We start from the raw sequence: 26875 nt of genomic DNA, 5'->3' as shown, positions 1-26875 counted from the left end.
GTGGCAAGTGTGGGGAGAATCATGCGGATGATTCCTGCAGTAAAAATGCTGAAAAATGCATTCACTGTGGGGAGAGTCAGCATGAGCTCTCGACATGTGCGGTGTACATGCAGCGCAGGGATAAAATAAAGAGGTCTCTCAATGAGCGTTCGAAGCGTTCTTACGCTGAGATGCTGAAGAAGACCGTTACCACTTCTCCCATTACATCAAACCCTTTTGATCTGTTGTCCTCTGATGAAACCGATTCTGACGATCCACCAGCGGGATCATCTTACGCAAATCCTGGGGAGACTAGAAAGAGGAAAAATATTTCCTCTCCTAAACCTCCCAGGAAAGGTCCTAAGATTTCTCAAAGTGAAATGAAAGTTACAAACAAACCAAGCAGTGCTGCAGAAAACCGGAGCAAACTCCTCCTGGGCTTGCAAATTTAAAGTCCCAGAAGGAGTTCCCAGCACTGCCAGGAACATCATTGTTCCTTTTGCACTCCCAGTTGATGAAACAAACTCTGGATTAGTGAAATTTTCTGACATTGTGGACTGGATTTTTGAAACTTGCAATGTACCCGATCCAATTTAAATTTTTCTTACAGCATTCCTCCCAACAGTTAGATCATTTTTGAAGCAGTTGACTGCCCAATGGCCCCTCCTTGCAGCGATTGTATCCTTCGATGCCTAATTCAACTGCGTATATGAAGGATTCTATCTCTGTCTAACAGTGGAATCGTAGAAGTATTTTACCAAAAATTGATTCGTTTAAAGTTTTGATAAATAAAAACAAATGCGATGCATTTTCCCTTTGTGAAACTTGGCTTACTTCAAATATTGATCTCAACTTCCATGATTTTAATATTATTCGCCTTGATCGAGACACCCCATATGGAGGAGTACTTTTAGGGATTAAAAAGTGCTATTCTTTCTATCGTATTAACCTCCCCTCGATTCCAGGCATCGAAGTTGTCGCATGTCAAATGACAATGTCAGGGTAAAGAGCTTTGTATTGCCTCAATATATATTCCTCCCAGAGCACAGGTTGGGCAACGGCTGCTCTTTGATTTAATAGAACTTCTTCCCTCGCCACGTTTGATTTTGGGAGACTTCAACTCTCATGGCGTGGCTTGGGGTTCCCTTACAAAGATAACCGCTCCTCTTTAATCTATAACCTTTGCGATGACTTCGATATGACTATTTTAAACAACGGTGAAATGACACGTATCCCGAAACCTCCAGCGCGCCCAAGCGCTTTGGATCTATCCTTATGTTCGACGTCGCTACGGTTGGATTGCACATGGAAGGTAATCCTTGATCCTCACGGTAGCGACCATTTGCTTATTCTTATTTCAATTAATAACGGGTCAACTCGCATGCGACCAATTGACATTCCGTATGACCTCACACGGAATGTCGATTGAAAGTTATACGAGGAAATGATTTCAAAAGCGGTCGATTCGATTCAACATCATCCACCACTTGAAGAATACAACCTCCTCGCGGGCTTGATTCTCGACGCCGCGTTGCAAGCCCAAACGAAGAAATATTCCGACGTAACAATTCAAGAACGGCCTCCCACTCCGTGGTGGGACCAAGAGTGCTCCAATGTCTACACGCAAAGATCCAACGCGTTTTTGGCCTACCAGAAGGGAGATATACCTGGCGACTATTTACGGTATTCGGAGCTTGATACCAAGCTTAAAAGCTTGGCTAAAGCAAAGAAACGCGGATATTGGCGTCGGTTCGTGAACGAGACGTCGAGGGAGACATCGATGAGCACTCTTTGGAACACAGCCCGAAGAATGCGGAATCGCGTAACGGTCAACGAAAGCGAGGAGTCTTCAAGTCGGTGGATATTTGATTTTGCCAGGAAAGTATGTCCGGACTCTGTTCCTGAGCAAAATATTGTTCACGATGCGTCTCCGGGCCACGACGCGATAGAATCACCTTTTACGACGGCAGAACTTTCAGTTGCCCTCCTGTCCTGTAACAATAACGCGCATGGGTTAGATAGAATCAAATTCAACTTGTTGAAGAATCTACCCGGCAATGCAAAGAGGCGCTTGTTGAACTTGTTCAATAAGTTCCTAGAGCAAAATATTGTACCGCAGGATTGGAGGCAAGTTAAGGTGATCGCATTCCAAAAACCGGGAAAACCTGCTTCTGATCACAACTCTTATAGGCCGATTGCAATGCTATCCTGTATCCGGAAATTGATGGAGAAAATGATACTCCGTCGTTTAGACCATTGGGTCGAATCAAATGGTCTACTATCAGATACTCAATTTGGCTTCCGCCGTGCCAAAGGAACGAATGATTGTCTTGCGTTGCTTTCTACAGATATTCAGCTAGCCTATGCTCGCAAAGAACAAATGGCATCTGTGTTCTTGGACATTAAGGGGGCTTTTGATTCCGTTTCTATTGACAATCTTTCGGCCAAACTTCACCGACAAGGATTATCACCAATTTTAAACAATTTTTTGCAGATTTGTTGTCCGAAAAGCATATGCATTTTACGCAAGGCGATTTGGCAACTTTTCGTATTAGCTACCCCCAGGGCTCATGCTTAAGCCCCCTTCTTTACAATTTTTATGTGAATGACATTGACGCATGCCTGGCAAATTTATGCACGATAAGACAACTTGCAGACGACAGCGTGGTTTCTGTTACAGGAGTCAAAGCTGCCGATTTGCAAGGACCATTGCAAGATACCTTGGACAATTTGTCTGCTTGGGCTTTACAGCTAGGTATCGAATTCTCTCCGGAGAAGACTGAGATAGTAGTTTTTTTCTTGGAAGCGCGAGCCTGCTCAGCTCCACTTACAGTCAATGGGTGAAACGATTTCTCAGGTTTGGTATCTAAATATCTTGGTGTCTGGTTCGATTCAAAAGGCACCTGGGGATGTCACGTTCGGTATTTGATGAAAAAATGTCAACAGAGAGTAAGTTTTCTCCGGACAATTACTGGATCATGGTGGGGCGCCCACCCAGGAGACCTTATAAGGCTTTACCAAACAACGGTATTGTTGGTGCTTGAGTACGGGTGTTTCTGCTTCCGCTCCGCTGCAAATACCCATTTAACCAAGCTGGAACGATTGCAGTATCGTTGTTTGCGTATTGCCTTAGGTTGCATGCATTCGACCCATACGATGAGTTTGGAAGTTTTGGCGGGCGTTCTCCCATCAAAAGACCGCTTTTGGGATCTGACTACTCGTATTCTCATCAAATGTGAGGTTTTGAACCCCTTGGTAATTGAAAATTTCGATAGGCTAGTTGAACTTAATTCTCAAACCCGTTTCATGACTGTGTATTTCAATCACATGTCTCAAAGTATAAATCCTTCCTCATACACCTCCAATCGTGTCAACTTGTTAGATACTTCTCTTCCTACTGTGTTTTTCGATACATCCATCATGGAAGAAACTCGTGGAATCCCGAATCATTTACGCGTGCAGCAGATCCCTAAAATATTTTATAACAAATTTAAAAACATCAACTGCGACAATGCGTTTTGTACTGATGGATCACTTCTCAACGGGTCCACTGGCTTCGGTATCTTCAACAATAATTTTACCGCCTCCTACAAGCTCGATAATCCTGCTTCTGTTCACGTCGCAGAATTGTCTGCAATTCAGTATACCTTAGGGATTATTGAAAAAATGCCCGCGGACCATTACTTTATCTTTACGGACAGTCTCAGTTCTATTGAGGCTCTCCGATCGATGAAGGATGTAAGGCACTCTCCGTATTTCCTGGGGAAAATACGGGAACATCTGAGTGCTTTATCCTAAAAATCTTCTCAGATTACCTTAGTGTGGGTCCCTTCTCATTGTTCCATTCCGGGCAATGAGAAAGCGGACACTTTGGCTAAGGTGGGTGCAACAAACGGTGATATTTACAACAGACCTATTGCTTACAATGAATTTTCAAAATTTTCACGTCAGAATACACTTGTCAACTGGCAGGCCTCGTGGGATCAGGGAGAACTGGGGAGGTGGCTACACAGCATCATCCCCAAGGTTTCCACCAAACCCTGGTTTCGGGGGTTGGATGTAGGACGAGATTTCATTCGCATGATGTCTCGGATTATGTCCAACCACTACGGGTTAGACGCTCATCTCCTGCGTATTGGGCTGGCGAGCAGTAATCATTGCGTTTGTGGATTGGGGTACCAAGACATTAAACACGTGGTTTGGGTGTGTGCTTAATTCCGCGGCGCCAGATCTCTACTTTTGGGTACCCTCAGGGCCCGAGGAATACAGCCCTATGTGCCAGTTCGTGATATCCTCGCTCAGCGAAACTTGCCATACATGCTACATGTTTATAGCTACTTGAAGAGCATCAAAGTGCCAATTTAACAGCGAAACGAATCTCGGATAGAAAAAAAAACATGTTAGTTTTAGTATTAGTTTCAGCTCGTAGTCGGCAGCGAGGATAAAAAATTTGTCTTTAGCTTATAAGATATTTTAGACCATAAGGCATTACATTAAATTGGCTCCGTAAAACATTAATTTGTATTGTGCCGTGTCAAATTTTTTTTTTTATTAATTTAAGACACTTCACATTATAAATGCATTCGTGTCTGTCCGTGTCAAATAAATGTTGTGAAAAAAAAAGCTTTTACCATATCGAAAAAAATTAAAAATAGTAAAACAAAGCACCAAGACTTTGCTTCTACTCGGACACGGCCACCAGTATTATGCTGGTATGATATGAAATATGATTTTTCAATAATATCATTAATTCAAGCCTCATCCAGAACGGTTTCAGTTCGAAAATTATCATGATTTGATTGAGACTAGTAGATCCTAGTATCATTAAGTTCTCAAAAATAAGCTTTGAAGTTCATAGACAAACCCATCTCTAAACCGTGGAACAAGATAAAATATCGAAAAGGTAGAATTTTTCAGAAAGTATTTCAGGTTAAATACAAAGAATTTCCAATCTAGGAAGATTCCATTAAGTATTATCAAGTAAGAATGTTACACCAAGTACGCCAGTACACCAAGTCTAAGTGTTTCATTAGTTTTACTCGAAGTTACTAGCTTATCGTTCAACATGTGCACCGATTTCCAAAGAGTCAACATCGCGCCTTTCTGGTACACATACCAACACCCTAAAGTTACGAGCTTGCTTCGAAACAATCTGTTTTGCATCACTCTCCGGCTCGAACTCGGGTTGCCATCGCATCACTCTTTCGCCATCTCGTGTTTTTTTTGCGTTTCCATTCAATCGGCAGCTTATCTCTCCGACTTCTCCTTCTCCGCTTTCTCTTCCATATCTAGCCTCGAGGTGCTGCGTCTGGGCAATGTTGATTCTAAGATGCTTCCTAGGTTCAGGTATAAGTACCTGTACTTGTTGTCCATACGCTATGCATCACCGCTGAAAGGGTGGGTGCAAACGCAGACGCTGAGAAAATATAATTCATTCAGTTCTGGCCAAGCATTTGCTCTCCGCTAGCTAGTTTCTGCTTTCATGCACTGAGTACACTGCACATATGTTTGCACGGATATGCTCAAGCAGTGCCCATGTTAGCCTCGCCTGGTACATGCATTCCGTACAGAGCCGTGGCACTTTGCGTTTGTTTCCTCGAGCGGAAAATGTGGCGTCTGCTGCGCTACGAGTAGCTGCCACTGAAAAACAGCGTTGCCCTTGAGTGCTTTCGATGTTTCGATATGCATTTTAACCGTGCTGTTGAATTGGATTCGCTGGGAAGGGCTTTACGCTTGCATTGTTCGGATAAGTACATTGAATCAATCCATTCCTAGTGTTGGATTTGCTTAATTCCCGCCACCACTAGAGCCCAGTTCCGATTGGTATCGATGTGGTGTGTTATTTTCACATTTCGAGTTTAAATTTTTCATAATAGGTCTCCGAAATCAATAAGCAACATGCTGATAATTTTTGAAAGTTTTTATTACAAAACTTACATTAATAAAGGACACAAATTATTATTTATTCAACATTGTAAAAATTAGATTTTTATTTCTCTTGTCTTCACTGTTGAAATTTCCTTTTTTTTTTTTGACCGCATTAATAAATGTAAGAAAGCACGCTTGCTCAAACAAGAGTTATTAGATTTAAAATTTAAAACCACCCATATTTAGGGGCCTGGCCTTGGAGTTCGTTGATGGTTGTTCAAAATTGGATTTAAGCGACTATTACAGTTAGTAAGATCATACCGCTTGGTCCGCCGTTTCCCTGTAAACTAATGGTAAGCCGCTGAAGCCTATACCAAGTGAACTGCAGGTTAATATTCGAAGCGCGATATATGCATCAAGGCTTTGCTCCGCATTGAAATGAACAACTTCAAGAGGACAAGCCAGAGACTTGATATCGAACATTACATTTAAGTTTCTATGATACCATCATCCGAATTAATGCGATGAAGTCTAATCTTTACGAGTTGCTAGGCAGCAAATACTGCAGCACTAACGTCTAGCTCGGTATCGAATAACGCACAAGTCTGGAGTCCTTCTGTGTATTTATTTCAAGTGTAAATTTCTGTTTTACCAACAACAGCACATCACAATATTTATAAACATTTATTAATTGAAACGATACTATTATTTTTTTGTTTGTGCAATTTTACAAAAATAGTAGTAGGTACATCCGTCTCTGTGATCATTTTACCGGCCCTTCTACTGGATGACATCTACTTTCGTGAACAATGCTTCTACTTTTAACAGCTCCAATTAGAAAGATAACACGTTTCAATATACCACTCTGTACGAAGAAAGAATGGACTGTGGCCACCAAATTACTGGCTCTTCGACTAAAACGCTCTCGTTGATGATTCAAAACCACAAGCAAATACAAGCACAATCAAGAAAAAGAAATTTAATGTCATGCATAGCTACTTTTAGTTTAAAAGCGATGACTGCAATCAAGATTAGAGGCATACCGTGACAGAGATTAAAATGTGTTCAATTCAAAATACGCGTACCAGTAAACAGGACGATGATGTTGATATACAATGTCCTCTAGCAATATATTCTATTCCATTGTATAGAAAAAAGCATTCCTAATTTGAGAATATCAAAACAAGTCTAAAGTTATTGACGTCATTGCTTTACTCAAAACGATACAATTGTAATTCCAGGAAGAGTTTTTGTGAATTGTTCGTATTGAGTCGAACAGTACTGCTCTAGTCTTTGTAGGATTCAATTTCATGGAATTGTTCCCCACTAAGTGTAATACACATCTGAAATCCCAGAGGCCCATTGCGCTTCTTTTTTCTACAATAGTCTTTTTATCTCTCCACATTACTAAACCAAAGGTTTTCCTAAACGAAAGATTACTTGATGCTACAATTCGTTTGGCCCTTGATGAGAGTCAATCAAAGAAAAAGATCTACTGGAGGCCTCTTCTAAAGCCTAGTTTCATAGTAAACAAGATTAGTACTTATCGGATCGGATGATTTTCACCTCACGTAACTAATCTTCTGTATGTAGTTATTTCAACCCTCGTGCGAAGCAAAACTTCGCAATATAGGAATAAAAGTTCGCACTAGATGAATAGTGTATTTGTAACAACCCTTAAAAAACAAGAACCACAAACGGATGATAATTCATATGATTTAACGATAACCCATAAAGCATAGGTTACTACATGTCTCATGGTTATTGATTATGCGGAAGTAAATAACCTGTTTTGCTAATTTTACCGCACAAAATGTCACAAATCTCCTACCTCTGCTCTTTTATTCTATTACGATCTAGATGCTTGTAGAAGTCACGTGTATTTTGAATCCAAGTTGGATGTTTGGCTAGATAAATTATTCTTGTTTCCACTAAATTTGCATTTTTTGTCTAATGCAGCCAATTTTATTTCCAATTCGATAATTCTATCGTATCCCCCGGAAAATTTCATGTTAAAAGAACTCATAAGAACCCTGTGGTAATATGACTCAATCTAGAGATATAACATTTTTACAAAAACAGTTCAAAATTCGTCAATTTTCATCAATCATATTTATTTTAAAATGGTTTTTGGTCAATGTTCTGGTTGTTAAGAAATTGAAAGAAAAACTTTTTTCTCTTTTCAGCTGAGTTGCCAGATTTTTTCTGTTCAATCCAGTATCAGATCTTTCGAAACAACTAGAGCAAACAAGACGTAACGATCATACACATACGCTTACGGCAGATCCAGACAAAATCACTAACATTTCCGGACTTGTTCAGCAATGCTGTGCAGTCCGCCGGTTAGTCCGTTTACTCTGGAACGCTGCGATCGAATGAGTCACCTGTTTCGCCTTGTTGCGCTTAAATTTCGCTGCTACTATGCTGGCTACGGGTCAAGCCAGTTTCCAGTAAAAGTCAGCCGTGTTCTTGCTGCATTAATCGGTTATACTTTGACGACTAAATTTCTGCATGCTACACGCAAAAGTTGGAGTGTGCGTAACCAGATCATTTATGAGCGAAATTAGCGCATTTACTGATTAAAATTGGAACCAGTACAACGCATGTGCGTTGGGCATAACGCATTTGTTGCCCTAGCGTATTTTGAATGTATTGCGCAGCTCCAAACCACTACACTTATAAAGCATCAGCCGATGTTCAGAAGGTTGGCATCGTTAAAACAGTGCAACCAGCAATCAATACTGATAAGTTGAGTACTGACTCCATTGAAGAAATTATTGTCTGATCGATTCACATTCATGAATCAGGTCATTTGAAAACATCATTCAATCATTAACAATAAACAAAAACATGAAATTAGTCCAAAACATTTTGCATTTAATTATGACTCTGGTTTCATTCACATGCATTCGGTTCTGCGTTACTGGCACCAGCGTCAATAACTTCCGCGGCAACAAGGCTCGCCATTGGATGTTTCGGTTGTTGACGATTTTTAGGGATGCACGAGCCGTTGATACGCACCGACTCGCAAAAGTAAAGAACGGTTTTTTGAGCGCCTCGAAACTGATCGTTCGCCCGAAGCCGAAGTTTACCGAGACATTACGATTTTTGTGTATATGATACATATTCTGATTTTGATCTCTGTCAATGTATTCCTTGTACAACTTTTGCGTTATGCGTATCACGCATTGGTTGTGCGAAGTCAGAGCAAATTCTGTGCGAATTGAAAGGACACATTGGATGATTAAAGCTTGAACTTTTGCGTGTAGCATTTATACATGACTACTGAGAATCAAACTTCCGGTAGGGTTGTCTTTGTGGACTAGAGCGTGTAAAACAATAACAACGAATCCAGTTATAAAGTCAAATCTCGCGTAATTTTTCAAAGCGACCTATCTAACATTGAGAGACTCTCTTTGTTTACTTTCTCTTTGATCAATAATTATGTTATTTTTTCCATATTTCATAACATTCAATGCATAGTAAGCAAGACAGTATTACTATCTCTCGATTAAGGGGAAGAAAGCTTAGAAAATATATATAATGACGACGTAATTAACGGAACAAAGTGAGAGAGGAGAGAATCTGTCATTGTTACTTAGGTCCCTTTGAAAAATTACGCGAGAAATCGTTTCGTGGTCTTTAAAAAAACTGACTCTTCTAATCAGCTCGCGAGCAGATTGCCAGCATTTGTATAGAGTCAAAAGATCCGTGAACAAGTTCTTTCGCTTTTTAGTTCCACTTTTACCATTTGCACGCGTATTCGGCTCTAGCCAGCTTTTGTTACTGAGTGTGAACTGTGGCAAGTTATTTTTTTGTTTGCTCTCGCGGCTGGTGCATAGGTTGTACATAGCAGAGTAGACAGCCGGTGGCAGCTGGTTGCTTCTATTGCAGTTTCGCTCACGGCTTTGTACTTAGTTAGAGGGATGTAAAGCTTTTACATGGCTGTCGCTTGCGGTGTCTGGTCAACAACAAAACTAGCAATCAGCTCTTTGCTTGAAGTAAGTGGTGAGTTACTGCTCTTTAAAAAAGAGCGGTAGATCACTCACTCACTTTAAAGAACCAGCTGTGTAAACTAGTTCATGAGTGGATTGTCCACCTCTAGTTTAAACTAATATCATCACGCACAACTTAATTATCCAAAAAAGTAACCTATTTCTTGTTTGTGTTGTATTTTTTATATTTGTTCATTCCCTTACCACAAAAAATTAAATAATATTATTTTCTATTTAGTAATATCGTAGAATAAAACAATACAAAATAAAAGAGAGGTGAAAGTTCAATAACAAAAATTAAGAGAGAAAAACCAATAACTTTTAATTGAAAAATTTAATTTTTGAGAATTATGTGAGAAAAAATCTGGCAACACTTTTGCAAAGATGAATTTTTCAAGATTCACAAACAGAGTTAACAGACATTTTCAAATATTCATGATTGTTCGATGAAATTTGAGAAAATTAAAACTGTTCTCGTCTAAATATTACAGGTGATTCTTACGTTAAATTTTCCGAGGAATATGATGAAACAATCATATTTTGAATAAAATTGGCTGCATCTACCGAAACAATCAAATTTAGTTTTAAAACACAAAAATAGTGCATCTGGCAATACTTCCGGTCAAAAATAATTATTTTTCTCTGAATTGCTAGGTTTGTTTTTTTTTTTTTTGTAAAATCACCTATCAGTATTTTTCGGACGCCTTATAAACGTGTGAATTACAGAAAAAAAGAAAATATCAGTTGGATTGATTCGAGATTTACAAAAAAAAATGTGTCAGTTGTCACTTTTGATAACCGAGCACGAAATCTCGGCAATAAATTACCGAAATTCGGCATTAAATTTAAGCTGTACAGAAACAATAGCTTGAAATGAATATTATTTCTCGGATCGTAAAGCAAAATTTTATTTCATTGAAAGAGTAGCCACACATAACAGACTTTCATTTTATTTTCAAAGGATGTGTAAAACTTGAGACCGTCATTTTCAACGTAAGCGGCGCTCGCATCACTGACAAACCAAGCACTGATAGCGATGAAATAGCACGATGGCAACATTTATACAGCGCAACTGGGACACCACAAGACAGATGTTGTTGATGTTTTAAAGTATTTTGATCAAATGTTTTCATACGATTTGCAATCTTATTTATGAACATGAATGTCTGTTCTCTGTACAGTAACGTTTATTTTGATAAATTTGAGCCAACTATTCAAATTTTATCACAAGAAATGTCATGACATGCTTTAGGTGAGCCATTCTCTGCAAAAGTTACTCAAATCAACTTAATAGTTTCTTTTATCAATAAATGTTTCAACGCAAAAATTAGGATCAGGTTTAATGTTCTAAGTGTTCAACTGTGAGTCATTTTGATACGAACAGTTTCATTTTCATTTAATTTTTCCCGGCTGCTGTTTTAGAATCACGATGAACGTTTTCGCTGTCAAATGCGTCTGACTGCGGGTTTCTTACCTGTTTGGTGTTCATCGGTTCATTTCAGTATACCAGATGAATCTGGAGTTCGTCAAATTTGCTGTCTGCGCGCCAGGAAAGCAGACAAACCTCAAAGTCTTCAATTCAATGCAACAAGAGGATTCCTACTAGATTTCATTCGTGTTCTCTCGAAGAAATAACATAACTTTCATTTTGTACAAATTTTCTAGTTTTTACTCATAATATACAGCATATCTGAAGAGTTTTATATATATTATTTTTTTTTACTTACTGTCTCAATTGACGGAATAACTGACGCAAAGTATGACTTTTTCATTTGCTTTAGCGTGGCATAGCATCACTTCATTTGAGGATAGTTCTCTAACGCGTAAGCAGTGCTTAATCTGAATCAAGCACATTATATTATGCATGAACTGGAAAGGACTGCTCATTAATTCGATCGCCCCAATTTGAACGGCGATGGCATCCATTAAGTACCTATGTCACGCAGGTTCCGATCAATATTTTAGAAGAAGATTGTTTATGTTGGTTTTGCTGATGATCATTGGCGTCACTTAAAAATGACACCGCAAAAAGTTAGTGCGAACTTTTACCCTGCGGTTACTGCAATTTGATTTCTGACCTCAATTAAACTGGGCTTTTTTAGGTTTTGTTAATTAAGAGGGTCTGTACCTTGAGATTCTCAAAACTAAGAAAACTAGATTGAAACAGCTCTTTTTATTTTTATCTTTTCTTGTTTATCCTGCTTTTTACGCGCCATAATGGCGGACGCTATTATGAAAAATTCATAATATTTTACCTACCCTTTTGACAACTCTACTTACGTCAGTTTGACTTTTCATGTATTTTGCACGAAAAACAATAAATCTGGCAACATTATTGTTGCCAAAACTGCAGAAAGCACAAATCTGACGTAAGCAGAGAGATTCACGAATTACGAACGCGCATTAGAACACTCGCCATTATGGTGCGTAAAAAGCTGGATAGCTTAGACCTATCGGTCCATAAAGCAGCTTTCCTGCTTCTTCATCTCGTTTGTGTGGCTGTTTGACGTTTCTACCTAGTCTCACATTCGTTTTATGGCACAGCTGATTGCTATCCAGCTTTTTACGCACCATAATGGCGGGTGCTATAATGCGTGTTCGTAATTTGTGAATCTCTCTGCTTACGTCAGTTTCGTGATTTCTGGAGTTTTGGCAACACTTATGTTGCCAGATTTATTGTTTTATTTGCGAAATACATGAAGACTTCGAACTGACGTAGGCAGATTTGTCAAAAGGGTAGGTGATATATTACGATTTTTTCATTACATCACCCGCCATTATGATACGTAAAAAGCTGGATAACATCAGTAAGTTAAATTAAAACAGCTCAAAATACAATTCACCTCATAATTGCTCGAATGAAATCTTTTGTGTTGCAAATTATTACAATGTTGCCAGTTTTTTTGCTCGCGTGTTTCAAAAAGGCCATCGTGAACTTTTTCTTTTTACTACTCTAATGGAAATAAAATGTAAAGACAAATTGTTATTTTATCTTTGAGTATCGCTTATACTCTTGATTTCAACTTACACACAGATTTCAAATAAGTTAATCTAACGTGGAGAAGAACCTATTTTAGTATTTTAGGGGAATTGGGGCAAATGTTGATATGTTGCTGACATTTTACGTAAATCAGACACCTACCAATCGATTTCTGAGACTTTTTTACTCAATTTAAGACATAATTTGATTACCACCTGTAGACATTAGCGGATTACCATTAATGCTCAGACATACTCGATATTATCTTGCTTTGTGAAATATACTTAGGGGCCATCCACATACCACGTGGACAGTTTTTTAACGATTTCAAAGACCCCCCCCCTGTGGACAACTGCCCACATAAATTCTAAAAATTTTGTATGAACCGTGGACATGTGATGCCCAGCTCCCCCCCCCCCCCAAAGCTGACCACGTCGAAAATTTCCGATTTCTCGAAAAATCAAAATGGCGCCATTGTTGCCGCTCAAATTAAAATATGTTCAAACTCGGGGAAATTTAGTTTTGCATCAAAATACACAAAAAAATACATATAGAAACCAAGGCTTGCGCCACAATTCTACTGACACTAACAGTCTTTCCCGAGCCGGGATTGGAACGAATGACGACTGGCTTGTTAGACCAGCATCGCACCTAAAAACCAGCTGGGGTGGAGAGGGGGGGCTGACAATTGTTCTACTACTAATATATTATTTTAGAAAATTTATATAGGATGATTAAGTGAAAACCGAGCTTTTTAAACTGGAATAATTTTATGTAAAAGAATCAGTGCTAGTTGGTATACCTACGTATCGCGTTAAAAAATGCGTAAATCCAATATCGAATTCTAAATTCTGTATGGCGCCGAGTTTTTAAATACAAGTGAAAAAAAACTCTCAAAATTCACTTAGACAGTGATTGCATACCTTACTCACAACTCACAAGACTATTCTTCCTAAAAAATTTTCTTTCAACCTCATTGGTATGCTGTGTTTCAACAATAACGATGTGAAAAGTTCAATTCAACCTAAAACAGATTTATTAAACACAACATATATCAACTAAAAGTTCAACGCCACAAAGTTTAAGCACAGAGCATCGTGGCGCGGTTAGGAATAAGTTTTCCACCTCACGACACAACTCATGTACGTATTGCTGCACTGCTGAATTACGTGCTGAGTTCTATTTGTACAGCACGAGTTTTTCCCTCGAACTAGAAGGGCAACACTGCATAGTACACTCAGAACGATAATGCAGACAATAGAAAATGTCACAGACAAATAAATCATGAATTGTATCGATTGTGAATTGTTACCACGCTGGTCCGTTGGTTGGGTATTTAGATGTAGGTAGTAAAAAGGGAAACCGTAGCCGTAAATAACTGATTTTAAAAGAAGTCGAATGAAAATAGTTTTAGAAGTTTATCGTGTACCATAAAACCAGTAAATTTTGATAAAACGATTGATCTGAACGTAACAGCAGAGTTGAATAACTAATGGTATAAAATATGATTCATCCATTAACCACTTCGAGTGTGAAACCGACCTGGAAAAGCCCAAGAGGTTTTACGACTGATGGAAACCAGGCACCCAGGGGTAACAATACAAATGGAAAATACAGCGTAAGCTTCGCGTCCTCCGAGTAGGTTCGGACCAATTATTTTGTTAGCTAAGCTAAAATACACATTTTCGGGAAACGGTTCGCATTTCCCAGCGGTATCGCGTGCAGATGGATGCGTTCTGCTGGTCGATTCCACTTCCGTTACGCAATACCCACGTACAATTTAACATGACGACAATAAATATTGAATTTATTTGTACGTGCAAAACAAACGTCCATTTTCGGCAGACCAACATTTGCTTTTTATCCGACCGGGTCGAAATAATTGACGCTGGAGCGCAGGTCATGCAGCAGAGATGATAGCATCGTCATACATATAGGTAGGTAGCTACATATGGCAGAGCGACGTCGGTTTGCACAGGTGAGAACCGCTCGCTGTGTTTGGGTTAAGAACCGCGACGAACTCCAATGGATTTTATGGAGCAGTTAAATGATGATTTATTGTGATAATCGATAGTTGGATATTGAAATTATAATAGAAATATTGTTCCGCCTATCTATGGCATATGCGTGTCTAGGGGAATTATAATGTTTTATGTGTAATGCGAAGTATTGAAACGCTCGGCGATTGAAACCAAATTTTGGTGGGCCCTATATAATAACCTTGCTTGTGGTGGGTTTTGTGCCCCTTCGGAGGGAGTGCCATTGTGTCTGCAGAAAACGGTCCACTTACCTCTTCTTCGTTGCTAGCCGTGTTCACTGAATCCATGCTCTGGGAGAGCGCCAACGGTGCCATCGGAGTCATCTGTCCCATTGAGTTATCCATTTTTGCGTTGCTGCCGGTGAGACTGTTCTGCGTTTGTCCGAGGTTGTGATTATTGTTGGCCGTGTTCACGTTAAGTGAACCGTTGATGGACTGTGTACTGACAGCCGGATTCGATTGGGCGACAATTGGCGATGTGAACATCGGTTGTTGCTGGTGACTGCTGCTACTGCTGGATGTGATTACTAGTGGAACCGATACTAGCTGTTGCTGGACAGGGGCTCCAGAGGCAGATTCTAGCAACTGCTGGTGGTGATGGTGATGCTGACCTTGGAGTCTAGTCTGCTGCTGTTGCTGTTGCTGTTGTTGTTGCTGTTGTTGTTGGTGCTGCTGCTGTTGCTGCTGTTGAAACTGATGATGGGCCGCCTGGGCCTGATGGTGTTGCAACAGAGCTGCAGCGGCTGCGGCGGCTGCAGCCGGAGCCTGAGGATGTGCAGATACTAGACAGGTACCTAGTGTCGGAATCGTTGCTGCACCGGCCAGCGGTGTCGTGCACAGTCTCTTTGGCGATAGGACTTGTGGGGCGCTCGCTACCGTGATTTGCGGCGCTGGCCTTCGTTTCACCACTGTCGACGAAATGGTGACGGAATTTATGGACGCACTATTGAATCGAACACCATGTGCCGATCCTGGAAGATAAAAAAGTAAAGCACAGGTATGAATTAAAAAAAAAATAGATAGGAATATTTTCATTTGCAATGATTGATTAAAAATTTTAATCGCATCCCATTGATCCAGCTATACATCATTAATTATTTATACCACAAATAATGAGTTCGCAGATTGCATGATGTTAGTCACACATGTAAATGAGCTGCACCGTGAGCGCAAAATAAACATTTTGACTAAAAAATTTCCTGTCAGTTTACAGACAACTGATAATTGCTTTTAAATTATCCCATATTATAATGTTTAGAAAAAATCATTCTCACTGCTAAATCTGCACGATAAAAAGAAATCGGGGAAAAAAAACTTTGAAACCAATCTTTTCCACCCACAGGTTTATGATTTGATTAACGAGCTGCCGTGCGTTAGCCTCAGAACGTCAATCAGTAGTATTATGTGATTGGACATATTTTTCCAGTAATTAAAAATTAATCGGAACCAGTTGAGATTTCTCTCCGTTGTTCCATTTGATATATGCGCTGACACGGTGCACAATATAATACATTGATTAATAGACATGCGGAATTTCAACAAAAACAGGAGCGTACAATAATTTGGATTTAAATTATTCATTATTTCGAAATTAAGGCCAAACTTTGTAACCGGCAAACATAATTGTGGCATGGATAGACTACTCTCTCATTTTTCATATCCAGTTTGGACTCATTCTTGATTCAACAGCTTGACAAGTTGCCTGATGTGCACTGGTTCGAAATATGATTTTCGTATCATATTATATATTTATCTTCACACAACAACAATTTCTTCTTGGAACTGATTTCATTGAAATGAGAGATTTTACAGTGAATGAATTGCATTAAGTCACATTACAAAAGATAATTAGAGTCATTTATTTGTTTCCAAAAAGAGATATATTGTTCAAATGAAAATATTTTCGAAACCTTGTTGTGTGAAATTTAATTCCGATATTTATTGAATTGTTCATCTAACTATAGAAAACTTAGATTCAACGTAAGAATGGTACAGTACGTTTGTTTCAACTCAATTTGAGCTCCAAAGACGCAAGATGTAAGCGTTAAGAGAACTTGACTTCAAGGCAAAGCACGTAGCTAATTTAATCAATTTACTGCAATAACAATACTTTTCGAGGTTGTTGAAATGGTTGTTAAGTTTCGGCGAAAGACGAAAGCAATGGATTTAGCAATTGTAGATATATCATACAAAGGAGGTGCCTCTTTTTAAGAGATTTAGTGTCTACCCGCATTTAAATTTAATAACGGCAATCGAGAACATCTGTGAATAGCAGTAAAATTGGTAAAGAACCAAAGTAAAGCAATGAACGCAACAGGTGAAAGTGTTATACGCGATAATTTTAGTGATGTGACTTGACAGACTAGCAGAATGGAAGATAAACTACGAGTAGGAACTGAAGAATCACAAATGATTTTTCTTTATTCGTGTACATTTATGCCGCTTTGACAGCGGTATGAAGCAGAGCCTGACAAAGTCTTTTTCAATTGACAATTATCAGGTGTAGCGACGCTTTGACCCGTCGCTTTCAATTGAACAGCTTTTGTATCATTCTCAAGCTCTTCGTGAGTCACATGAAAACTATTCGGAAGCGCTTGCTTTGAGCTTGACAACTGAAGGGCTAGAAACTAATACAAATGGGTTTCAATTTAAAGAAAAGATTATCACCGTCACTCTCACATGACGATTCTCATTTGAAAACGACAATGAGCCCTAACGGAGACAAGGGGCTTCCATACAGTACTTCGCGCAAATATATGGACGAGGGAGAAAAGAAAACCTTGACGATATGAAACGGAGTATACCAAAACCAGTTTCACAATCCAAAGTGGTTACGCAGCGCCAGTGATCAACAGCGAGAAAAACCGAAATTTTGATCGGAATTTGCGTGACGTATTTATTGGATGCCATTGCCGTTTTAACTGCGACCTGTGGTATTAGAAAACTATCATCAAACGACGCGATGCGGTGCTAGTTTCAATTGAGACGCTGAAGGAAAGGAAAGAGTCTCTCTCTCCGTCACTCTCTCCGTCAATTGAAATAGTCATCAGTTTCACTTGAAACGATCCGATGAACAACAGACGGGCAAGCGAGAAAGAAGTGATTCGTTGACAGCAGCCGGAAGGAATCAAGTGAAAATTAAACTGTTCGAATCGAAGTGACAGCGCGGAATAATCAGTTTCCTTCAGCTAGCTGGCATCTCTATTATCTCTTATCTTATTTGCTTTGTTTCATCGCAGCTAACATCGCAGCGGATCCGCGATTTTCGGGCTCCATTGACAGATGCTATGTTATGGGTATGAAAAGTGGCGGTGATATGCTATCTCGTTTACACACACGCTGAGATGTTAGTCCTCGAAACATGGCGGGATGCCAGCTAGCCGGTTTCATTGTTTTGTTTCGAAAATGTTGAGCCCTGGTATAAAGTATCACAAGTTAGTCGATGTTTCATATTGAAGGTTATTTCATATTTTTGAAATGTGTTAATTCTGTTAAAAAAATAGTGCAGCGTAAACTAAAAATATAATGTGGCTTCCCCTGACAACTTTGATTACAGTTTAACAACTGTACTTGAAATTTTGAACGATGAAACTATTTAATACGGTTAGAGAATAGATCGTTCTTCAATATGCAACATAGTTTGTGCCAATTGTGCATGTATTTAAAGAGTAATAAAAGTTCGCTGATCATTTTTTAGAGGTAAAATTTGATATCTCCGCGGGGAGGTTGATCAACAATGAAATCTTTGAACTGGTTTAATCCTGTTGTTTGATTATATCACAAGTTTTATCGACTCACCCCGGTCCACTCTAAAAAATATGGATTTTTCACATACGACCATTCGAACGAAAATAAGCAGGATAAGGTTAGGTGAATATAGGTAAGCCTCTGGGAAAAATGCTGCTGTACCAAGTGCCAAATCAATTTTGCAGGCGATTTTTTACGTGGATTACCGTACTACCTGAAAAAACGCGTAAAAACCAGTGAAAATTCAAAAACCGTGCAAAAACAATTCACGTAAATTCTAGACTCCACGAAGAAAACGCAAATTTGAGAAGCTGTGTGAAAAATCCGCCCAAACAATTTAGTGTAGGAAACAAGGGTACAACTGTCTAAACCCAGCAACTAACTTAAAGCAAATGTGAAAATTCGAGAGTAACACCCGTAACTTTGATAACATGTCTTAACTACTAATTCACAACCGAACCATGTAAAATTTGACCTAATAACCTGAAAAATTATGGAAACTGCAATATGCAACACCCAACAGCAGCGTAATAAAATGTTGCGTAACTGACTGTGACATCTTTTGTTATCTGCCTCCATACGATACAGGTATGTTCCGTTTTTGGCAACATGCTCCTCGTTTTTCAGTTGCCAAAAACGGAACAGTGCCTAAAACGGAACATTTTTTTTCTGAGAATTTTTTGCTTTTTTATCATTTTTAATATTAATAGACAACATTTAAATAATAGTTGGGCATTACATTCACCCTAAAGTGTCTTTAATTTGTCTCACGAGTGAAAATGCAACTGATCACTCAAGGCGCAACGAAGGATTAGTCCCATATATTTTTCTTTTTCTTGTCCTATTGCTGAAGAGTCATTGGGTATTATTGAGTGTAGTGCTCAATTGCGATTGAGAAAGGTAGCTTTGTGAAAAAAGTTTTGTTATTATTTAATCTCTTCAAGTAATTATAACCAAACGAATTAAACAGACTGTTCCATGGAACAGCGTCCAAAACATGCACAAAGACAACAACGTGGAAAAAATTAGGAAATATTATACACCAAACAAAACGTGAAGAATTTTTTTTTGTATTTTCGTGATTATACGCTCCATTTCGCATCAATGTTTTTTTTTGTTGAAATTGTGGAAATTTGGTTGTAACAAATATTTTATAGTTTACTTTTTTAATAAAAAATATTCCGACAAACAGTACTTTCTTTGTCTTGTTTTACATTTTGTTGAGTAAATTATGAAATTATTTAGACTGAAATATTAAGTGCCACCTATGCCAATTCTCATTGAAAATCATGTCAGTGAAAAAATGATATTTAGAAACATGTTGAATATATATTTGATCTGAGCCAATCTAATGCATAAAACCGATGAAATAAATGAGCATCTACATTCTCAAACACATGAACATCGCTAAAACAACGATGCGCGTGCGAAATCGCAGTTGTCAGCATTACCACTGTCAACCGATTGAACCTGAAAGTAATTTCATTTCCAGCTCTTTCGTGCTGACATCGATATTCACAGCCTTCAATTTTAACTGATATTCCGTTGCTGACAGTGAAAATTCTCAACTCTGTTTAGATATATCTATTTATGAAAAAGAGGTTCAAACCTTTTCAAATGACAGTCTGGATGAATTTTCAATTAAAAATCCAAATTAATCCACCTAGCGGTGAGACCAGCCTTTCTCATTTGAACTTATTATTTGTTAAAATAGAATTACACAACACTCCAATTAAAAAAAAATACACCCTGAAAATTTCTGCTGGATTTATTCTCCACTTTAAATAACGAATTTCTGGTAGCCAACAGCACAACTATATCGAACATTCAAAACCTAGCATTCACACACATATGAGCATATATTAACACTTACACATGCAAGTACTATGAAATAAATATGTTTCAAATACATCACGCGAAAAATCCACTGCCGACTTATTCTATTGCTCATCCCTAACTACACACACTGCTGTGCAGGCGTTATGCGACTGAAAGGAATGTCTCATCACACACAGGAGAGTCAGCTGATGCTGATAACTCTTATAGACATGTGTGATCGAGACTAAAGCCAGTCTGAGTCATGCCTGCGAGTGCGACACAACAACGGAAGGTGCTCCGTAGAGCTGCATTTTTTTGAACTAATTTCTATATTTAACAACGGCTTTTACCCGTTAACATTCAGGTTCATCAAAGGCAGACAGTGTGTGCAGCCGGTAAAGCGAAAAATTAGCGAAAATATGATACAGATTTGGAAAAATCTGGGTATAGTATGACTTATCCCTAACCTCCTTAAACCACATGTTTAAACATTATGTAGTTCATTGGTTAAGGGTTTTGAAGAAAAGTTTATTTGGTCATTTGAATCCAACTATATTCAAATCTGTAGTGTAGTTTCTCTGGTAATTAAGTTTCGTGATTTTTACAATATGATACATAACGGACAAAGTTAAAGTCCGATAACAGTGTAATTAAATAAGGTTTTATGAGCAACTAGATCTTTTATTTAAGACCAATTTAGTAAACATATGTCCAAACATTCTGCAAAAATTGAGTGAGCTCAAGCAGTCTTTGGAATATGTTTCTTTTCAAAACGTGATTTCCTTCTTTTATACATGTCGTGTATAAACAATTTTGAAAAAATTGATATAGCTTATTCTAAGAATGTGAGTGAGTTTCAAAGCCTCCGGAACACGTTTCTTTTAAAAACTTTTGAAACACATGTTTAATCATTAGTTAAGGATTTTCAAGACATCCCGTTCATTTGGCACTAGTTTCGTTTAAATTGGTTGTGTAGTTTCTGAGTTAATGAAATTTCATGATTTTCACATTTTGAAACACGGTGCCGATTATAATAAAATTTACAAACCACCATACCTTTCATTTTCAACTAATTTCGTGAAAACCGGTCTAGCCATTTCTGAGAAAAGTGAGTGAGTTTAAGCAGTCTTTGGTATATGCTTTGCTTTTATAACGTGATTTGACATTTTTAAAAATAACGGACAAAGTTATTAACCGACTACAACGAAATTCAATAGCAACCTATGAGACAACTAGGCCTTTCATTTGAGACTAATTTTGTGAAAATCAGTTTAGCCATCTCTGAGAAAAATGAGTGAGTTTAAACAGACTCTAGAAAACATTTCTTCACATAACTTCTGGACCATATGTTCACTCATTATGAAATTTATAAGTTAAGACTTCTGGAGATAGCCCGTTCATTTGACATCAGTTTTGTTAAAATCGGTTGTGTAGTTTCTGAGACATTGACGTTTCGTGATTTTTACATTTTGATACATAACCTCTAAACAAAAAATCCGATTACAATGAAATTCAATAGCAACCTATGGGGTAACTACACCTTTCATTTGCAATTGATTTCACGGAAATCGGTCCAGCCATCTCTGAGAAAAGTGAGTGAGAAAAAAAAGTTGCACATACACACACACACACACACACACACACATACACACACACACACGCACACACACACACAAACACACATACATACATACATACAGAAAATGCTCAGCTCGTCAAATCGAGTCGAGTGATATACGACATTCGGCCCTTTGGAGCACTTTTCATACCTTTAGTTTTTGCAGTAATTGCTATACCTTTCTAGGAGAAAGGCAAAAAGTATGCAAAGTTTTCTAGTGTAGTAAGGCCTACACACTCACAAATGTTCATTGAATTCTAAGAGAACCTTGCCAGCCTTTCAGTTGATTAGTCCATGATGTGTCATATATTGTATGTATTTACACTTGTAGAGAACTATGAGGATCAGTTTTAAGGCGCCAATCAGTAAAAGATTAGGAAGAATTAGAAAAAAAACCTAAATTAATCCACCTAGCGGTCAGACTCAGCCTTTCTCATTCAAACTTGTTATTTGTAAACATAGTTTTACATGAATGCTAAAATCCATTAAAGGTACATTCACTCTTTGGGGTCTAAAATATTGATGCTGTAATTGAAGTATAGAATATGAAATTTGACGTAATGTTAGCGCTTAAGAAATAGCGAAATAAGAAAAATGACTCTTAATTTCGAATAATTTAATCATGAGCGATACCGGGAACGTTCAGATAGTACGATACCACATATAAATCATGTTGAGGCCAAATATATTGATCAAAGCAGGTATAGTTTTGAATATTCTTTGAATTTCTTTTCTTCCCATAACTTTGTTGTTATGAAGTTTGTTATTTCTAAGTTTGAGAGATGACTCGTTTGTATGACAATTAGTGTTCAAATGAGTCGTGTAATACTTTAGATGATAGACTTTCGTTGTTTTAACAATTTAATGCATAACGGTTGCTTAAGTTCGATTATAATCGAATGAAAAGGGAACGTATGGGGCAGCCAAACTTTGAAACCACGTATTCAATCATAATTCATCAGTTAACCCTTAACTAGCCTGTTCATCTGATATCAATGTTGTTCAAATCGGTTGTGTAGTTTCTAAGGTAATGAAGTTTCGTGATTTTCACATTTCGATACATTACAGACGAAGTTACAGTCCGATTACAGCAAAATTCAATAAGGTGTTATGAGGCAGCTAGACCTTTCATTTGACACTAATTTTGTGGAAATTAGTTCAACCATCTCTGAGAAAAGTGAGTGAGTCCAAGTAGTCTTTGGAATATGTTCCTTTTCATAGCTGGATTTCACATTTTTAAACATAACAGGCAAAGTAATAGTCCGAATGCAAAACAAATCAATAGGGTCTTATGGGGCAACTAGACCTTCCATTTAACACTGATTCTATGAAAATCCGTCCTGCCATCTCTGAGAAAAATGAGTGAGATTGAACAGTCTCCAGAACACGTTTCTTTCCATAACTTCTGAACCACAAGTTCAACCTTCATAAAATTCAAAAGTTAAGGGTTTTTTAGGTAGTCTGTTCCCTTGAAATCAATTTTGTTCAAATCGGTTGTGAAGTTTCTGAGATATTGATGTTTCGTGATTTCTACATTTATAAACATAACCTCTAAACTAGAAATCCGATTACAATGAAATTCAATAGGGTCTTATGGGGCAACTAGACCTTTCATTGCAATTAGTTTCATTGAAATCGGCTAAGCCATCTCTGAGAAAATAGAGTGAGATTGGGAGAGCGTTACACACACACACATACACACACATACACACACACACATACAGAAATGCTCAGCTCGTCAAATTGAGTCAAGTGATATACAACATTCGGCCCTTTTGAGCACTTTTATGCCTTTATATTTTGCAGTGATTGCTATACCTTTCTAGGAGAAAGGCAAAAATGTGTTGCCAAAAACGGAACCAAAAGTTGCCAAAATCGGAAAGTGCCAAAAACGGAACGTGCCAAAAACGGAACATGCCTAAAACGGAACTTACCTGTACTAAAAAGCATAATCAAGCTTTGAAAATTATCAGGTTGCAAACACTATACCACAGACTAACAGACATAAAACTTTGAAAAATATTTCAAGAAAATCATCTTGTGGGTGACATCAGTAATTTACAATAGTAACACTAGCACCACCTGCTGTCGTATGTTCTCGCTGCGTTGTGTATTTCGACATCAGCGCTAGTGCACATGCATGTGTCAAATTCGGAACTACTGGATGGAGCTAGGTGCCAGTGTTACGCCTGTTAGTCTGTGACTATACTATTGAAAATGGTCAAACTTTGTCGGAACGTAAATTTCTATTGATCTGTCGTTTAATGCTTGCTTTCTCTAACAAGGTTATCCCAGAATGCACTCTTTGGTCTATTTAAGAGCCTGCTTCTGCTCATACCAATCAGTTTACTAGTGAATGGCCACTAGAACAGTTCTAACTAAGTAACAACGGGTGGCAGCGATATATCCGATCATTGTTACAAGAGGTTGATTTACTGCGATCTGGATCGACCAGCAGCAAGTAGAGCTACAGCAGGCGACGCTAGATTTTGGATCTCCCTTCTGAGTAGGATAGGACCTTCGACATACATACATAAGTGGCGCAAGTGTCGATTTTCCAAAATCAATTTTATTTGGTTTCATTTGGGACCCCAAACAATCCTAAATTCACTAGAATTCGATTGGTTTTATCTTCGCTTGGCGCATAGCATTTCAAATTTGTATGGAAATTTATAAGGGAGAACCTACTTTTTGCGTTTGTTCTACTAGAGAGCTCAGAGATGATTTATTAATGCACTACATTACGTTGGAGTATAGTATTTTTGATACTCAACAATTTGCCAAAGACATTGAAGAGCTAGGATATCCTGAAAAAAGCTATAACTGTTCTAGTTAAGTATGTCGAATAGTATGCTGGAAATCATTTTTCCTGTCAACGTTAGTGTACCGGCGTCAGTAGAATTTCCATTGCAGAAAAATGATTTCCAGCATTTAAATAGACATTTTCAACTTGGAATTGGAACAGCTATAGCATTTTTTTCATTTTCATATAACGAAAAAAGACGACCCCATATTTTTAATGACTACTTCAATGAAAAAAAAAATCAGTTTACTATCAAGAACGGAGTACTGTCTACTATTTACTGATAAGAATTTTAAGCATCATAGTAGGAAAATGAAGCACTCGGGATTGGTTCCCAGTAACTTTGCAAAACGAACAACGAACAAACAGTTACAAAATTGGCATTTCGTCGTTTTTCTTTAATACTTGCAGAACTCTTCATTCAAAAGTTTTCCAGGAAAACGGGTTTGCAAATCATAAACTTCCCAATTTTATTGAACTAATAACCCACTATTGATATTTCACGCTAAGCAGGTTTATAGTTCACCGAAGGGATTGTCCATATTATCATTCGATATTGAGCTGATTTGAGCGAAAAGCCGACGCTGGAAGTCTGTCGCTGCCGCTGCCATTACCGCTGTAAAATTATTAATGGAGTATAATGAATGAACGAAAGAATATATACTCTTCAAATTAAGTATTTAATTTGTCCTCAAAAGGACAATTTGTTATTTAATTTAATGATGCTGATCGCATCTCTGTGCTATCTAGGACAGCAGGAATCAAGCGCTTTTTTAATAACACAGTCGAAAGCTGTTTTCACACTGAAAATTTGACGGCCGACAGATTTTGATTACCAACATCCTAGTTTGTGTGTTGTCCTACCGCCGAGGCTGCCGCTTCCGCACAAAGGTAGTTTTTTTTGTTATAGAAAGAGATTGTGTCGCTGCACGTACCGCTGACGCTGTTCCCACTGCCGCTGCTAGTACTCGCTGCAGCCTGATTAGGACCGTCCTTGTGGCCTTCCACTAGCATATTCAATTTTTAGGTGCTTTTTCGCCGCGTGCCGATAGCTCACTCCACAAGTACAATTTTGAGAAACATGTATGACAAACTTATAGTCCCTAAGTAGTACTACAAGTTTGTCGAATAGTTCAATGCTGTAACTTTTATACCTGAAGTGTGAGAGCCCATATTCAGTGCAATATTCAGCCAATATTCGCAGTGAATATTTTTATATTCACCGCGAATATTGGCTGAATATCCCATTGAATATTGGCTCTCACACTTTGGGCGCAAGAGTTAGAGCACTGCTACCTTCGATAAACTTGTAGCATTACTCATGGACTGCAAGTTTGTCGTGCATCATATTTCAAAATTGTGCTTGTGGAACGAGTTATCGGCACGCGGCCAATCGAATGGAATTGACACCCCAAAATTGAATATGCAACCTTGTCCACTAGTAAACTGATTGGATCGAGCAGAAGCTGCAGAACTGCAATTTAATGTATTTGGTCAGATGCATTGATAGTTTTTCAATCAGTTGCTGTAGGAACCTAACCGACTTACAAGCATTAAAGTTGGATATATTCATTCCGTTTTTCCATTTTTAGATTTTCATTTTACACATTCTACGTTAAAATCGTACGAATTTTCAGATCTCTCAAATAACTGCACAATAGAAATCTCAGATAAATTCTTAGCCTGTAACTTTCGATAAGGCTTCCCAATAGTTTAAGCCACTTTTTTTTCAAATTTTATTTTACGTAGAACCACGACTCATTGAAGTTTGGGAGGGCCCGAAATTAGAAACGTCAGGATGGAAAATTTCATAAAGTACGCCACGCATATAGGGGAGAGAGGGGGCTAAAAAATCGTGACGATTTGTGATGTAAGAGGGTGATATTCAGTTTCGTGTTAAAAAAATGTGTTTGGAAATTTCATTTTTTTATTCACAATTTCTTGTTCTGTTGGAAAAAATAAATAAATTGATTTTTTTAGTTATTGAAAAGAAGAGGTATCTCGACGTGACGTATTTGTCCTGTAAGGA

General features: G+C 38.1%; 1 protein-coding gene across 8 annotated transcripts in view; it reads right to left on the bottom strand.

Annotated features, from left to right (window-relative positions):
* The window catches only part of LOC129726848 (protein couch potato), a 460447-nt gene that overhangs the window by 302820 nt on the left and 130752 nt on the right, over nt 1-26875 (bottom strand). For all 8 annotated transcript variants that reach the window (XM_055684000.1, XM_055684003.1, XM_055683997.1 and 5 more), the window contains one exon: nt 15113-15831. In XM_055684000.1, coding sequence (XP_055539975.1) covers nt 15113-15346 — 234 coding nt within the window. In that variant the 5' untranslated portion in view covers nt 15347-15831. The remainder of the gene's footprint in view (nt 1-15112; nt 15832-26875) is intronic.

The sequence above is a fragment of the Wyeomyia smithii genome, chromosome 3, assembly GCF_029784165.1.
Source record: "Wyeomyia smithii strain HCP4-BCI-WySm-NY-G18 chromosome 3, ASM2978416v1, whole genome shotgun sequence".
Taxonomy (NCBI): Eukaryota; Metazoa; Arthropoda; class Insecta; order Diptera; family Culicidae; genus Wyeomyia; species Wyeomyia smithii.
This window is presented reverse-complemented; position numbering and strand designations above follow the sequence as displayed.